The sequence below is a fragment of the Pseudophryne corroboree genome, chromosome 9 (genome assembly GCF_028390025.1).
Source record: "Pseudophryne corroboree isolate aPseCor3 chromosome 9, aPseCor3.hap2, whole genome shotgun sequence".
NCBI lineage: Eukaryota > Metazoa > Chordata > Amphibia > Anura > Myobatrachidae > Pseudophryne > Pseudophryne corroboree.
The window spans coordinates 395,950,587-395,968,076 of NC_086452.1; the positions used below are offsets into that span (position 1 = coordinate 395,950,587).

The 17,490-nt window shown below is 42.2% G+C and overlaps 1 protein-coding gene across 5 annotated transcripts in view; it reads right to left on the bottom strand.

Annotated features, from left to right (window-relative positions):
- Positions 1-1,732: 1,732 nt before the first annotated feature.
- ASB14 (ankyrin repeat and SOCS box containing 14) overlaps positions 1,733-17,490 on the bottom strand; it is a 53,574-nt gene continuing 37,816 nt past the window's right edge. For all 5 annotated transcript variants that reach the window (XM_063940857.1, XM_063940855.1, XM_063940854.1 and 2 more), the window contains 3 exons: positions 11,020-11,563; positions 9,008-9,161; positions 1,733-6,270 (listed from right to left, as the gene is read on the bottom strand). In XM_063940857.1, the coding sequence (XP_063796927.1) occupies positions 6,089-6,270; positions 9,008-9,161; positions 11,020-11,563 (880 nt within the window). In that variant the 3' untranslated portion in view covers positions 1,733-6,088. The remainder of the gene's footprint in view (positions 6,271-9,007; positions 9,162-11,019; positions 11,564-17,490) is intronic.

Sequence of the window (17,490 nt, forward strand, 5' to 3'; positions counted from 1 at the left end):
CTATGCGTCTGCAGCCTTACCTGTTCCACAGTCTCTGAAGGCCCACTCTACCAGATCGGTAGGCTCTTCCTGGACGGCTTCCCGTGGAGTCTCGGCCCTACAACTATGCCGAGTTGCTACCTGGTCGGGGAAGAACACCTTTGTGAAATTTTACAAGTTTGATACCCTGGCCACAGAGGATACCCCATTTGGCCAGGCGGTGCTGTAGATGTCTCCGCACGTTCTGGAAGCTTTGGGACATCCCCATCGTACTTATTATGTCCCCAATATCCCTTATGGGTGCTAGAGACAATAGGATTTTAAATACCTACTGGTAAATCCTTTTCTCGTAGTCCATAAGGGATATTGGACGGCCGCCTCTGTGCGGTGACTTTCTGCAGCTTCTCTGTTATGTGTTCTTGTTCAGCTGTTGCTGTTAATGTCGCCAGGCATTGCTGGCTAGGTTATATGTTGCTGTGCTGGTGTGTAAATCTCACCACACTTTTTGTTGTTATGTTCCTTCTCTCAAGTATGTCATTCTCCTTCGGGCACTGTTTTACCTATAACTGACCTGTAGGAGGAGGCATAGAGGGGAGGAGCCAGCACACCCAATTGAAGAAATTTAAAGTGCACTGGCTTCTTTGGACCCGTCTATACCCCATCGTACTAATTCTGTTGCCAGTATCCCTTATGGACTACGTGAAAAGGATTTACTGGTAGGTGTTTCAAATCCTATTATTTTTTGGGGGTATCTTAAATCATGGCCCCTGTGAGCAATCGGGTGTCATTGACCCAATACGAACATTTTATTTTAGCAACTTTTTTTTGTTTGTTTTAAAAGTAATGGATTTCTTTTCCAACTTTGATGTGTGATTGCATGTGCTAAAATACTTAGACATATACATCAAAATAAAAATTACACCATCAAAACTTTCGATGTCATGGTAAATAACCATTGCAACCAAAAATTTGATTGTAAAAAAAAAACAGTGATGTTTGCACAAAATTAAAAACACTACAATTTCAAGAAAAACGTTGGTGTTAATCTATCGAAATTCAATGTCTATCCCTAGCTATAAATTCAGGTTGCTTTCTTGTTTCCAGTTTGTAAATGTATGTTTGATTATGGTGCTTTACACTCTACCCAGCCCCAACCAGCAGAAAGGAGCTGTTCCTGACCATCCCCACCTCCAGATCCTGCACTGTGTAGAAGTAAGGTGCTCACTCCTCCTGATAATGGGGCTGCTCTATCATTTTCCTAGTTAAGGATGTCTGGTGGTTTTTCTAATATATACTGCATTTTGGTAACCTTGTAATTGTCCTCTGTACATTATTTTCTATCTCTAACGGTTTCCATAAAGATAGAGCCTTGGGATGGATACAGAAATATACTGTATGGCAGGGGTATTCAACGTGAGCACCCCCCCCCCCCCCAAACTGCTGTGGAACTATACATCCCAGCATGCCCTGCCACATTTTTGGTCTTGGGGAATGTTAAAACTGTGGCAGGGGTTGCTGGGATGTGTAGTTTCACAGCAGCTGGAAGGCTGCGTGTTGATCCCCTGCTTTGTGGGATATTTTTGATTAAGTTATTCTGATTTGTATTTCATTCTTTTCTGTTTGACTTTGAGGTTACTTTGTATTAATAATTATGCGTAGAAGGGTCCTGCAGGATCTCATATCATTACTTGGCTCCACTTGTTGCTATTTTTATTTACACTATGTAGACAAGTGATCGGACACTGACAGCAAATAGAGCAACAAGATTTTATTGATGTCAGTCACTACGTGCAGTAATTACTGCAGACACCTTTTCTGGCAAACTACCTACAAGTTCCAGGACAACAGCAGGCGGTATGTTTTGCCATTCCGCCTTAAGTACATTGACCAACTGTGACACTGAAGACGGTCCAGTTGGCCTAGAATGCACCCATAGCTCCAGTTTGTCCCAGAGGTTCTCAATGGGATTAAGATCTGGACTCTGAGCTGGCCAGTACATCTGGGTTATCGAATATTCTGTACACCAGTCCAATGTTGCCCTGGAAACATGACATTGAGCAGCCTACAATGATCCCCTTTTCAAACTCGGTTAGCTCCTTCCGGCAAGCCATTCCGTTAGCAAATGATCTAATCAGTGCCCCTCTACACTACATCAATTGCCGGGGGGACAGAGTGAGACAGAGGCACTGAGTGTGTGTGTGGGAGGGGGGGGAGATTGAGGATTATACCATGCTTTGCATTGTTTTGTAAGTGGCTGTGATTTGTTCATAACACTAAACTGTTAATAATTTTCAAGACTGTACTAACTTGGAATTTATTGTGTATGTAAATGTATTTATTCATTAATCTAAAAGAAAAACTTTTACTAAAAAAACCTTTACTAAACAGACTTTGCATTTTCCTTATCTAAAAGTGTATTCGCGGTGGTTATTGGGGTTTAGGCATCCTAAAATGTCTATTTAGGAAGTTGAAAAAATTAAATGAGTTAATGGAAAATCTACAGTTAAAGTAGAACTAGTGATCTCCCTTAATTTCTGTTAAAAGTACAGTATTTGATCCAAATTCTACATCTGAAACAAAGTTGCATGCCTTTCAGTAACATTTTCTTAAGTTAAAGTACTACAGGGGCAGATTTATTAAGCTCGGTGGAGTGATAAATTGGAAGGTGATAAAGGATCAGCCAGTCAGCTCCTAACTGTCATTTTCAAACTCCGCTTGTAACATAGCAGTAAAGATTTGATTGGCTGGTCCTTTATCACCTTCCAATTTATCACTTCACCGAGCTTAATAAATCTGCCCCTCAGAATCAAAAAACCCTATTTCTGGTGAAAACCCCTCATACAGTATGCATGGATATGCTAAGTTATTGCCTTTAACAAAAACATAGGCAATACAAGTGCCAGCCACCATGGTCATCCAATCATGATCACCATGTCTAATGTTTCTGTACACAGAGTATCCTGTGCAACCGCCATATTGAAGTTGACCTTGGAAGATGCGAAATACACAACCTGATCTGTCTCTGCGCAGTCGGCAAACCACACATTACCATGCCACATTTATCACTAGATACTCATTATAATCCTTCTTATTTGATGCTGACAGTGATCTTATACATGTTTGTTTTCACATCCCTTCATTGATAATATGCAGTAGTAACAGTCCCCCAAAAAATGTGTTTAGTTACTAAGGATATTTGAGCACATTTTATGTTATTTTGGGGGTGCTGAACTCAGAAATGAAAGTACTATTTTGATTTGGCTCTAGTTATTGAGATTTGGATATCCTCAATTAATGAAACTTAGCCATTATGCTTGAATATGGGGATCTACGTTAACATTCTAGAAGGGGAGACGTGAATATTCTAGGTATTTACTCTGCAATCACCATAAATTATAGCCTTCTGTATATAAGTGAGCGGCTACTGTCTGGTGGCAGTTGAGCAGTTTATGTTGTCTATTGTGTTTGTCTTGTTTCTTGTCTGTGTATTTTATAAATTACAGCCAATCTAGCAAAACCGATGTCCTATTTGGAATCAGTACCACAAAGTTACCCCAAAATCACTCTAATATGATTGCCAATAAAATGTGTTGATCAGTATAATTTGCTAATTATTACTGCTATGTTGTCTCCTATGTTTTAAAGTAATTTTTTCTAACTTATCTATGTGTGACCTGGAGATTTGCTCTAACGTATGAATTCGGCTTGAGGACAAAAAGTCTGAGCTGTTTACTACAATTTAGCAGGAAGTCTGTACGGTCTATTTTCTATTGGCTAGACATGTACCAGGTCACATGTACTAAAAAACACCTAAACAATCTACCTTCCAATGACCGTTTATCTACAGCTGCAGCTTTAGCAAATAGTAACGGTGGTATCTCATTCAGGTGCTAACCAAAAACAACTTACAAGTAAACATGTGGCGCTCAAGAATGTGAGAAATGATCTCCCATCAGTTAAAGGATAATTAAATAGATATATTATTATCAGTAAAATTAAATGTATGTGAATAAAAATTGGTGGCCTTTATTTTATTCCAACATGACTGTGCACAAAGCAAGGATTATAAAGACATGATTTGATGAGTTTGGTCTGGTAAGACCTTGACTGGGCCGCACAGAGCCCAACCCCTGACCTCAACCCCATCGAGCACCTTTGAGATGAACTGGAACTGATATTGCAATCCACGCCTACTCATCCAACATTAGTGCCTGACCTCATAAATGCTTTACAGATTAAAAGGGCACAAATTCCCACAGAAACACTAAAAAATTGTGGAAAGCCTCCCAAGAAGAGTGGAAGCTGTTATAGCTACAAACTGGGGCCCAACTCCATATTAAAGTATAAGTATAAGTATTTGAATGCAATGTCATTACAGTCCCTGTTGGTGCAATGGTCAGGCGTCCAAATACTTTTGCCCATATAGTATACATAAAATACACAGCCGTTAAAAACCCTTCCAACACAAAGAGAATGAGAACCCTGGTCAAAACAAAAGAGGTTACAATCTAAAGCAATAGGGGATTGAAACAAATCTGGGTACATGACAGGTGACTGATTGTAAATTGTTGTATGGTGGAGAACAGTTCTGACAAACCAGTGGAGTTAAATGTGTAATAGGCCATTTGGAAGAGCTTGTAGTGGGCACATTCTGCAGCTAGTAGCTGGTGCTGGCTTGTCTTGGGCACAGAGTCTGGGCTTGACTGAGAGAGAGCCACAAATCCATTCCCCCTCAGCTGGTATGAAGAAGAGAAGGACATGGTAATAATGGGATGAAGGCTGGGGTCTGAAGGACAGGCAGCACGGATTTGAAGTCTGTACATGGGCCAAGGCTCAGGACCACAAGTCATAGAAGATGGTCAGAAACAAGCTGGCGGTGGTAATAGGAATAGGAAACTGTATGCCTACAGAATGTAAATGTGTACTACAGCCACAAAGAGTGTAGGATACCTATTGCTTAGACACCAGACATTCAAGCTATATCTTAAATAGTCTGAAGTCAGCAAATATGCCCGCATGGCCCTTCGATTGGCATCACTGTAAGTTACAGCGTGCACCCCACAATGGGGATCAATAAACAAATAAAGATCTGAGGAAAGAGAATTGCTCAAAAGTGTCACAAACATGCTAATGCGGTGAGAATAAACACTCCGGACATATTCGTGCCATGTCTCTTTCAGGATGAAGGGGGTTATTCAGAGCTGTTGGCAAACCAAAAAAAGTTAGCAATTGGGCAAGACCATGTTGCAGTGCAGGTGGGGCATATGTAACATGTGCAGAGAGATTATATTTGGGTGGGTTATTTGTTTCTGTGCAGGGTAAATACTGGCTGCTTTATTTCTACACTGCAATTTAGATTTCAGTTTGAACACACCTCACCCAAATCTAACTCTCTCTGCACATGTTACATCTGCCCCACCTGCAGTGCAATATGGTTTTGCCCAAATGCTAACTTTTTTGGTTTGCTAACAACTCTGAATAACCCCCATAGTGATGGTTCACCAAACACCATTCTCTCTATACTGATTACGTGTCAGTATACATAAACTCTAGCAGAATGTTTCCAACTGCTGACACTAGCAGCAGCTTCTGCTCTTCTGTATTACTGATCACAGTAGCATAATGGATCGGTCAACTTTTTATTTAAAGGAGCAATAAATCCATTATGTAAACATGTACAATAGTCAGAGTTACGGGCAAAATAGCAATTTACAACCAGCCACTGCCTGTACACTTCATTGTAATGTTTGGTATTCAACTCATTCAAGTTATTTCCTGTATATTATCTAAATTATGTGAGTTAATTAGAGGAGAAAAAGAAAAAGAAAACATTTTGTGCCGCTCTTTGCCCCTGCTTCCTCAATACCCGTGTCACACATTAATGTTTTCCTTGGGAAATGACATCACCGAAACAGCCTGAAATCTGCCAGAAATGACATCACTGAAATCTGACAGAAAGGCCACCATATAAAGAGCTCCTCCATTGCTCATGCTGTGTGTTCTCCTCTTCATTATATGGTACTGTCAGAGTGGGATGTGGTTATGTGTCCGGCGGTCAGGAGAACACAGAGGGAGGATGCCACCAACTTCTTCCTATGTAAGCAATAGCTCATTTCCAGGTCTGTGTAAAGTTCCCCTGTCCATACAAGTCATACTCTTTGTACAGTATGTAATCTTTCAAGCGGTTGGGCAGAGGGATGAATGACATAAAAACCGGGCAGCGCAGGTGAAGCCGCCCCATACACTTCCTGATCTTCAAGCGGCACAGATGTTTCAGCGAGCGCGGATTTGCTAGGAATAAAAAAAGAAATTAAAAGAAAATTCTATTGATGTACTAACAGCAAAATGTGTTCCAACCTCTGAAAACTGCCGCTTTTGTAGGCAGTATTTCCCATATGTATCAAGCTCCAGAAAGCAAAACGTTTTGGAGCTTGTACCCGATAGGCAACGACCTCTATAGATGGCATTGCCTATTGGCTTCTTTTTGCATATTTCCCAGAGAGGGAGCAGCATCTCCTGTGGATCGCACATGCAGTGGCTAATGGCTGTGCATGCACTGAAGGACTCCCTGATCATAAACCCGGAATTCCTCATATTGCAATGGACACTTTTTATTCGGAAGACCTCTTGTTTGCATTTATAATTGCAAATCGACATGTATAGAGCATTCATAAATGCGGCTATACATGTGGTAAGTGGCAGAATGTATCATATTCAAAATACTATGCATGATAATCAGAGGTTAAAGTGAGCCGAAACGGGGCGGAACTGCGTTCCGTCAGTTCCAACTGGAGACGGAACGCAGTTCCGCCTCCTCTGGCACACCTAACCCAGAATGTGAGCCCGGAGCAGCATGGGGATGCCGGGCGCCCGATTAGGTTCTGTTACCAGCGGGCCCCGGCACCTTCCCCTCAGCGGCAGCCGGAGCTCACTCCTGAGCTCTGGCTTGCGGCTGTGCGGCGCTATGGGCATCTCGTATCCCATAGATCTGAGGAGTGGGCGCCAGGCGGAGGTCAACGGTCCGGAAGCAGGAGCGGGGCTGGTGAGTATTGTGGTTTTTTTTGTTTGGTTGGGTTTTTTTTGAGTGAAGCGCGCTACTAGGGGGCATCTTCTACTGGGGGCAACTTCTACTGGGAGCAGCTTCTACTGGGGGCATCTGTACTGGGGAATAACTACTGGTGGTATAACTACAGGGGCCAACTGTACTGGGGGCAGTTTCTATTGGGAGTATCTATACTGGGACATAACCACTGGGGGCAACTGTACTGGGGCATAACTACTGTGGGCATAACTACATGGGGCAACTTCTACTAGGGGGCATCTATATTGGGGCATAACTACAGGGGGCATCTGTACTGGGATCAGCTCTACTGGGGGCATCTGTACTGAGGGTATCTGTACTGGGGGCAAAACTACAGGGGACAAAACTACAGGGGCCATCTCTACGGGTGGCATCTCTACAGGGGGCATAACTACGGGGGCACTACTAATGAGGGCTTTGCATAGGGGGCACTTAGTTACACCACCTCTCCAGGACCACTTTAAGCACTGATGATAATACAGGTTGAGTATCCCATATCCAAATATTCCGAAATACGGAATATTCCGAATTACGGAATTTTTTTAGTGAGATAGTGAAACCTTTATTTTCTGATGGCTCAATGTCCACAAACTTTGTTTAATACACAAAGTTATTAAAAATATTGTATTAAATGACCTTCAGGCTGTGTGTATAAGGTATATATGAAACATAACTGAATTGTGTGAATGTACACACACTTTGATTAATGCACAAAGTTATTAAAAATACTGGCTAAAATTACCTTCAGGCTGTGTGTATAAGGTGTATGTGAAACATAAATGCATTATGTGCTTAGACTTGGGTCCCATCGCCATGATATCTCATTATGGGATGCAATTATTCCAAAATACGGAAAAATCCGATATCCAAAATTCTTCCGGTCCCAAGCATTTTGGATAAGGGATACTCAACCAGTATATAAATGGAAACAATCTGGGCAGGGAATAAATGAGGCTCTTTTTCAAGTTACCTGCATCTATGAGACCACACCACACCGTAAATCCTCTTTTGAGATTATCTCTTATCACTGTGCATGCATTTGCGGTATTCCTACATGTGGCATAATAGATTGCCCAGTTTCACCCATTTTGCACAAACAGATGAGCAGTAGAAGAAATCACAAGATCTATCTGCAAAATCTCACATGCAATTCTGAATCAGGCTCTTTATGTATAGAGAAGCCTGGAGATAATTTGTTGTGGCATACACTGAAGATGTGGATAGGGCAGTATTGGGGTACCCAGTCCCAATCAGTGTCTTGCAAGCGAGACCAACTCTAAAGTTATGGGTATGATGTACACATGAGCATTTGTGTGCCACCAACCCATGCTGTACTAAGGAATACACAGTATGTGATTGCATAGAAAGAGCCAGGAAAGGGGGAAATTCAATTGTTTCTCCCCGCTGCTGCCACTAGATGGCACCCAATGGAGCAATTAAATTGTTGCTCCATTCGGGCATGCTGAGCCGGGAGGAGACACATTTCAGCTCGCAGCCCTCCATGCTGGCGAGCTGAAATGTGAGAAAAGTGACCCATTTGAGTGCCCAAACAGCACTTTTCACAGTCGCCCCCCATTAGTTTAGTTGGGTTAAGCTGCTTTACAAGGCTGAACCTGTGAAAATGGGCACGATTGACGCGATAAACAGCATCAATTGAATATCGCCCCTGCAATCTTCCATCACTTTAGACGGGAGATTGGGCTGGGATATCGATTGAATTCTCCCCTAAATGTAAAAGTGATTAAGAATTTCCTGACAACCATTGAAGAGAGAGGCAATGTAAGTTACCCTCTCTACTTAATAAACCAAAACTTTGTTATTGTTTGGCACCTCTTTGAATGTGATTTCCCAAATGACTGATGTATGTCCTGGAGATACACTATGATTAGTACACCTGATGTGTTCAGCAAACCCAGGTAAAGCAACATAAGCCCACAAGCTACTCACTTGATATGTAGTGAATTTCAGTCCAGAGCTTTTGCTTCATAAGAGTCTCTTTCAGCTTCAAGCAAAACTCAACATGGTCAACGTAATCCAGCATGACCCGAACAACATTCCCACAGAGGTGCTGCATCCAGGTCAGCGTTATGACCTCGCAGAACTAGGCAAGAGAAAGCAGATGGGTGGTTTAGCTTCTTATCATCTACTGGGGTGAAACCATAAAAAAGTACGCCTTGTATTCTGTAAACTATTGTGTTGTGTGGAATATACAGTATAACTTTTGAGAGGAGCACCTCATACTGAAGTTGACTTCTCCAGTGTAAAAGTACGGCTGATAGCGGTATAGGTGGTGGACAGTTAACGCTCACCTTTACACCACACTTGCTTTACATATACAGTATGTGACTTTACCAAACTGTGCAATCGCACAAGGCGCTACGACCCCTGCTGCCACTGGCCACCAGGGTGGACAAACGGGCACAGCATGAAAACTTCAGGCCCAGGCATGCTGGCCTCAGACGCAGACTGGGTCTTGACCTACAGCAACATGGCGGCGTGAGCCGCGTGACATCATGGGTTGCACACTAAGGTTGTGTTTGTTTCGTTTTTTCCTTTCAGGGCCAATGTGTTTTATTTTTTCCTTTGGGGACCAATGTGCACGTTTTTTCCTGTTGTGGCCTATGTGCAAAGAAGTCTTTTCCCATGATGTCACGCCCCATGCATTGAGACCATGCCCCCTTTTCAGCATGTACTGCAAAGACTCTACCCTCTATTTCCTAAAACTGGGGATGGACAGGGTTGTATTTTGACCGTTCGCACTGGGAACCATATTCTAGAAATTGTCCCGGTCTGGTGATGGGGGCGGGTAGATTTGGTAAGTAGTTTTTAAAAAGTCGTACAAAACAGTAATTATTCCTTAAATGATGTTACAAATCTACATGGCTACAGGAGAACAAAATAAATGACCATTGACATGATTCAGGAAGATCCTGTCGGTTCATGTTGTATTAATACTTCATACTGTTCAGGGTCTGGGACTGAGGGTCGACAGCACAAAGGTTGATGCCAATTGGTCGACACACCTTAGGTCGACATGGACAAAAGGTCGACAGGAACAAGGTCGACGTGAGTTTTTTATGTTTTTTGGTGTCGTTTTCTTCGTAGAGTGACCGGGAACCCCAATTAGTGCACCGCGTCCCCTCGCATGGCTCGCTTCGCTTGCCATGCTTCGGGCATGGTGCCTTTGCTCCGCTACCGCTTCGCTCGGCACACTTTACCGTTCCAATCGTAGTCCACGTGGATCGTTAAGTATGAAAAGGTTCAAAAAAAGAAAAAAATTGTGAAAAACTCGTCGACCTTTTTCCATGTCGACCTTGTTCCTGTCGACCTTTTGTCCATGTTGACCTTTTGTCCATGTCGACCTAAGGTGTGTCGACCAATTGGCGTTGACCTAAAGTGTGTCGACCTTTGTGCTGTCGACCTGGAGTCCGGATACCTACTGTTCTACAATAACTTAAGGGACACTTGCATAAGTCACTCAAAACAAAAATTACCATCCCACCCCTATCCATTATTTTGTGGATTTGTTTTTTTTTTATATACCATTGGTCCTGTACATGGAGCTGTCAGGAAGAATATTCCTGCACAAAACAGTCTTCAGTCTCCATATGGCATTATGTGAGATATGGGAAAATTCTAAAAGCTGAACTATTTATTGCAGGAAAATAGAAATTGAGGAAAAAAACATGTAAAACTGTATAATACATATAACACGAACATCTTAACTGAAGTAAGAGATGGGTGATATAGGGGTCTAGTCATTAAATAGTGAAAAGTGTGGAGAAGTGAGCTAGTGGTGAAGTTGGCAATGGCAACCAATCAGTGTTGAGGTAATATTTATAAAATGCATTCTATAAAATTATACGTAGCAGCTGATTGGTTGCATTGTGCAACTTCTCCACTGGTTCCTTTCACCACACTTTTCACTGTAGACCCCATTGTATCAATGCGATAAATACCATTGTGTCTTTGATAACAGTAGAAGTCCATCCTTCATATCCACTTATAGAATGCACATTACTTCCATGAGGACATTCAAAACACTTATGTAAGTCATATCCGTAGTTCAGCAACATCCTCAGCATGACCTCATCTTTGAAAGCGTACAGTAGGGCTGACGGAAAGTGCAGAGGGTTGACCCTACATACGTAGTTGACGTTGGAACCGTGGCGCAGCAGCAAGTTGACCAAATCGTAGTTCCCCAGTCGTAGCGCCACCTGCAGGCAATTAACCGGGTCTTGGTTGGGGAGGGCTCCAGCATCTAGGAGGAGTTTAGCTGAGGAAACATCACTGTTTGATACTGCAAAGTACAGGGCAGACTTCCTCTCATCATCATACCCCTTGCGGACCCTCTGGGCCAGCATGAAATTGACATCAAAATTAGATCTGAGAAGAAGGTCCAGGCACTCGGGATGTCCTCCAGCAGCTGCTGAGTGGACTGGACTGATGCCACTTCTCCTAATCGCAGCAATGTCAGTGACTGGGATCAGCGTCCGTAGAGCCCTGTTTGTGACAAGTAGAATATATGTTACTGTCTATAGTGCATAGCCGGATTAAGGGTGGTCCCTGGGAGAAGTACCCCGGGCCCCCCTTTCCAAAAGGGACCCCCGCCACACCACAGACCTGATCTCTCTGCCAAAACGATCTGCGGTGCTGCGCTCCCAGCCCCTCTGCAGCAAAGAGCACAGGCACAGACAGGGCAGCTGAGTAATGGTTTCGCTGTCAAATAATGTATGAGTGAAGCAGCCTGCCACTCAGTCATTGACCGGATGCGCATGCTACAGGGAAAGAGGGATCCCAAGCAGCTGGTGGATCCTGGAGTTTGGGTGGCGTGTGGCCGTGTGTTGCTCGGGGAGGCTTTGTCACCAGCAGAGTAATAAAAAGTAAAGCTGTCTGTATTTGTGTTTGTGTGTGTGTATATATATATGTAATAATAATAATAATAATAATTTTATTGATATAGCGCTCTTTCTCCAATAGGACTCAAGGCGCTTAACAGATACATAGCATAATATAGTACAGAAAATAATGAAGTACATTTTCATAAAATACAGAAGCATGTAGATACTAAAAGGACATTATGGAAATGCTTGAGTAAACAGGAAAGTCTTGAGTCTACTTTTGAAGGATTCTATAGTCGGGGACCCTCGCACTGTGCGGGGAAGTGAGTTCCATAGAGTCGGCGCCGCATGACTAAAAGCTCGACCCCCAGATGAATTACGGGAGATTCTAGGTACTGCTAAAAGTCCTTCATCTACAGATCGCAGTAATCGAGTGGGGCAGTATGGGGTCAGAAGCTGTTTCAGGTACCTTGGGCCTTGGTCATGTAATGCTTTGAAACTCAGTAAGCCAATCTTGAAGATGATTCGCCATCTTACAGGCAGCCAGTGAAGGGAGTAGAGGATGGGTGTTATGTGGCTAGAACGGGGCTGGTTGGTTAACAGCCTAGCAGCTGTGTTTTGCACCAGCTGTAAGCGCTGCAATTCTTTTGCTGGTAGACCAAGGTAGAGGGCATTACAGTAGTCTAATCGAGATGATACAAATGCATGTATGACTTTCGGCATATCATCTGAGGCCGGAATTAAGTGCTTGATTCTGGCTATGTTCCTCAGGTGAAAGAATGAGGATTCGATTGTGGCTGATATCTGATGTTTAAGTGTCAAGCCACCATCCAGGACAATGCCAAGATTCCGCACACGATCACTGGTCTGTAATTCGGAATCCCCGAGTGTAAGTCCAGTTGGTTGGCTATGCTGCAGTCTTGTCCTTTGATGTTGCGGTCGTATCATAAGGACCTCTGTTTTATCCGGGTTCAGTCGCAGCCAACTGGCGCTCATCCACTCCTGTAGTTCAGCTAGACAGCCATTTAGGGTTGCTATTGGGTTATCAGTGACCGGAGCAAAGGACAAGTACAGTTGTGTATCATCTGCATAGCAGTGGTAGACCAGGCCATGGTGCCTGATTATTTCGCCCAATGGAAGCATGTATACTGCAAAAAGCATGGGGGATAGTATAGAACCTTGTGGGACACCACATGGCAATGGCATTGGTGGTGATGAGTATAATCCAGACGATACTCTCTGTGACCTGCCTGTGAGAAATTATTTGAACCAGCTTAGGACTGTGCCATCCAGACCGCAGAAATGTATCAGTCGCTCAATCAGAAGCCCATGGTCCACGGTATCAAATGCTGCCGAGAGATCCAGAAGGATTAATATTGAACAGTCACCTCTGTCTTTTGCCATCAGAAGATCATTTAACACACACACCAGGGCTGTTTCAGTGCTATGTCTTCTCCTGAATCCTGATTGAAATGGATCATAAATATCATGGGTTGTCAGGCGGGTTTCCAGTTGATTTGCAACCACTTTCTCAATAACCTTTCCTAGGAAAGGAAGGTTTGATACCGGTTTGTAGTTGGTCATGCAGTCGGGATCTAAATTAGGTTTTTTAAGAAGCGGTCTAACAATTGCTTCCTTTAGGGGTCCAGGAAAAATGCCTGTCTGCAAAGAGCATTGAACAATTTTTGCAAAGACAGGACCAATTATATCCATACAACCTATTAGAAGCTTGGTTGAGGCTGGGTCCAGATCACAGGTGGTGGGACGCAAAATCCGAGCAATTTCAGCAGTGTCCTTTACATTCACTCAGTCAAAGCTGGTCCATGAAGGCAGGTAGCTTATATTGGCAGGCTTTGTAGTTTGGCACTCCTTTGATGGCACTGTGGAGATTCCAGCCCGGATGGTGGATATTTTATCTGCAAAGAAGTTTGCAAACTCGTTGCATCTTGCCTGGGAGAGGGTCTCATCAGTCTGCAGGCATGCTGGCTTGCAAAGCATTTCCACTGAGCGGAAAAGTTGAGCTGGCCATTATATATATATAAAACTTTGCCACCTGTAAGCTACACACAGGGTCCTGGGGGTGGATGGGAAGTGTGGATGGACCAGGTTCCCATCCATTTGGCCCAGACCAGGTCTTATAGGCTTCTTAGCCCAAGAAGCTGCTTCATCATCCAGCTCCTGGGTGCTGGAATTAAAGCAGAGTCTCTCCCATGAGTCAGGGCTCCTGAAGGCAGTTAGTGTCCAGGTGATAGGCCTGCTAGGGACAGTGGGATCTGGAGGGCTGGGCCACTAGTGTCAGGATGCCGGAACCTGAAGGGTTCCTTATTTAGTAAAAAGGAGTGAGACAGGGCCTAACCTCCCTGGTTGTTTATACTGAAGAGTGAAGACAGTGATCTTTGTTTTATGTATATCTTTGTATTTGAGCTACCTGAATAAAAGGTATTTGTTGTTTTTGCACAAGCCTGGAGTCGGTCGTTGGTGGAATTTTTGTAGCAGAGTGCATTCTAGCAAGACTCCTGTTACAATATATATACACATATATGTATGTATGTATGTATGTATATACATATATATGTAATTAAAAATTTGTGGGACTCAAAATAACAATATACATACATATATATATATATATATGTAAAAAAATATATATACAGCGCCACTTGTGGGATAGATTCCAAAGCTATGTCAAACTATTTTAAAGGAGAAAAAATCTTTAAAAAACACACATAACCTTATTATAGGTGTCTGCCACCCCCTAAAAATGCAACGCTGGTGGAGCAATGCTAAAAATTGTGGAAGAAGTGGGGGATAGGGGTACCGGCGACCTGTGTTGTTTAAAAAGTATATACTAAAAAATCTTTAAATTTATGAGCCAAAAAATATATATATAAAAATATTCAAATTTAATAAGATATAAAAGTTAATAAATAAAAGTACAAATTTTCAACAGATAAAATTATATAAATATAAGGTAGGAGATAAGACTTAGCTTAAAAAATAGGCAGGGGGTCAGTGCAGGGAACCCAACGCGTTTCGTCACATATGACTTCTTCAAAGGGTAGGGACAGAATGATTCCTTAAGCCTATTTATACCCTTACATACTGGGTAAGGAGTTGTGACATCACAGATGGTCAGGTGATTCAATCTCAGAGTCTCACATAAAGATACACATGATGGTGGTTGTTAAACATCACTGCAAACTATGGGTGTTATTTGGGGCACATCCTCATCTAAAACGAGTGGTTTAAAAGTTCAAATAGTGTAAATATACTGTTTTAGAGTGATTAATACATTAAATAGCGGCACTTCCGCCACACTTCCGGTGACGTTTTAGATGAGGATGTGCCCCAAATAACACCCATAGTTTGCAGTGATGTTTAACAACCACCATCATGTGTATCCTTATGTGAGACTCTGAGATTGAATCACCTGACCATCTGTGATGTCACAACTCCTTACCCAGTATGTAAGGGTATAAATAGGCTTAAGGAATCATTCTGTCCCTACCCTTTGAAGAAGTCATATGTGACGAAACGCGTTGGGTTCCCTGCACTGACCCCCTGCCTATTTTTTAAGCTAAGTCTTATCTCCTACCTTATATTTATATAATTTTATCTGTTGAAAATTTGTACTTTTATTTATTAACTTTTATATCTTATTAAATTTGAATATTTTTATATATATATTTTTTGGCTCATAAATTTAAAGATTTTTTAGTATATACTTTTTAAACAACACAGGTCGCCGGTACCCCTATCCCCCACTTCTTCCACAATTTTTAGCATTGCTCCACCAGCGTTGCATTTTTAGGGGGTGGCAGACACCTATAATAAGGTTATGTGTGTTTTTTAAAGATTTTTTCTCCTTTAAAATAGTTTGACATAGCTTTGGAATCTATCCCACAAGTGGCGCTGTATATATATTTTTTTACGTAACTGCTTCCTGGTGTATTTATATAGCAGCCTGGTGAGATAACCATCCATCACAAACTAGAATGTTTGGAAATAATGACCGCACAACTAAGAGAAATGATTTATGCCAAAAAATATTTAATGAAAATATACCAACAGAGGCTCCAACACCAACACAGGACATAGATGATATGTTCTGGGGCATAGAGAAACTTCTTATCAAGGAAGTAAAGACCTGGTGGGATATCAAAGGACTAGAACACTATGTTACAGTAAATAGAGTACCCAGAGGTTTGAGACTTCTCAAACAGCCAACGTTCGGCACTACGGATACAGAATTTGTAGAGGAATGGGACTCCATCCTGCATAAGTGTTCTATAGATCTTATGAAACTTCTCATCAGAAAAAAGAAAGATGCCTTGGTAGAACTGGAGGTTGAAATAAAGGCGAAAGACTCCGAAATGAGCAGTTTTAAGGATAAGGAGGACTATATCATTAACGAAAAAGTTCTCAAGAAGAAACTAGAACATGTTGAAGGGGTGGTCATGAAAGGGAAGGAGAAGAAATTTCTTCGGGACAAGAATGATTACAACCAAGGGCGTATGAAAAACTGGAGCAGATTCAAGGCCCAAGAAAATTACACTAAAGACGTGGGGAGATACCAATGGAAGATGATACCTAATAAAGGGAGAAAGAACAGAACCAATAGTGAGGATTCTCCATCAAACCCAAACTTAAGAATGGCTAATAGGTTCTCAGCTTTACAAAGAAGAGACTCTACAGGGGATCAGGATTTTTTATCGGTAAGAACGGGCGCACGAACAAAGGACATGATAAGAGGCGTGGTGAGAGAGGACAGCAGGCATGCATCACCCATGAAAAAACGACAGTTAGAAGAAGAGGAAAACGGGGCGGTAGGAGGGAGAGACCTAAAAAGAAGGAATCTACATTGATCAAACCACAGGACAAGGGTATTTTTAATCTATCACAGCACGTTTTAACAGATCCAGAAATTCAACTCCTTAGCAAAGGATTGTCATTTGCACCAACAAGTAGCTTAAACAAATTTGAGACCTTCATTGACTTGAACAAGTTTGTGAGAAAACTGACTCTAAAAAGACACTTTTTGAGGAAAGAGGATGCCATAATAAGCAATTACGAGGCAAAATCAAAATCAGGGTTAAAACCCAAATCGAAGTATTACCCATTGGAGTCAAAGGGGAGCAACGTCAGCCTTTTTTATGATATGGTAAAGAAAGACCTGTGTGATACAGAACTGAAACCACCCAAGGAAAAGAATATGAAGAATTGTGAATACGAAGCCTTGAAGAAGTTACAAAGAAATAAGAATGTAATTATCAAGCAAGCTGACAAAGGGGGGGGATTGGTTGTAATGGACTATGACCTCTATACAAAGGAAGCACTGAGACTACTGGGAGATAGAAATTCCTACACACCACTCAATGAGGATCCTCAGGTAAATTTTGTGGAAGAATTGAGGACCATACTTCTATATGGCCTACGAAATGATGTGTTAACGAAGGAAGAATACCAATATCTCATGCAATCCAATCCCATAACCCCCATTTTTTACTTTTTACCCAAAATACATAAATCCCTGACCAACCCGCCCGGCAGACCAATAGTGGCGGGTATTGGCTCTTTGACTTCCAATTT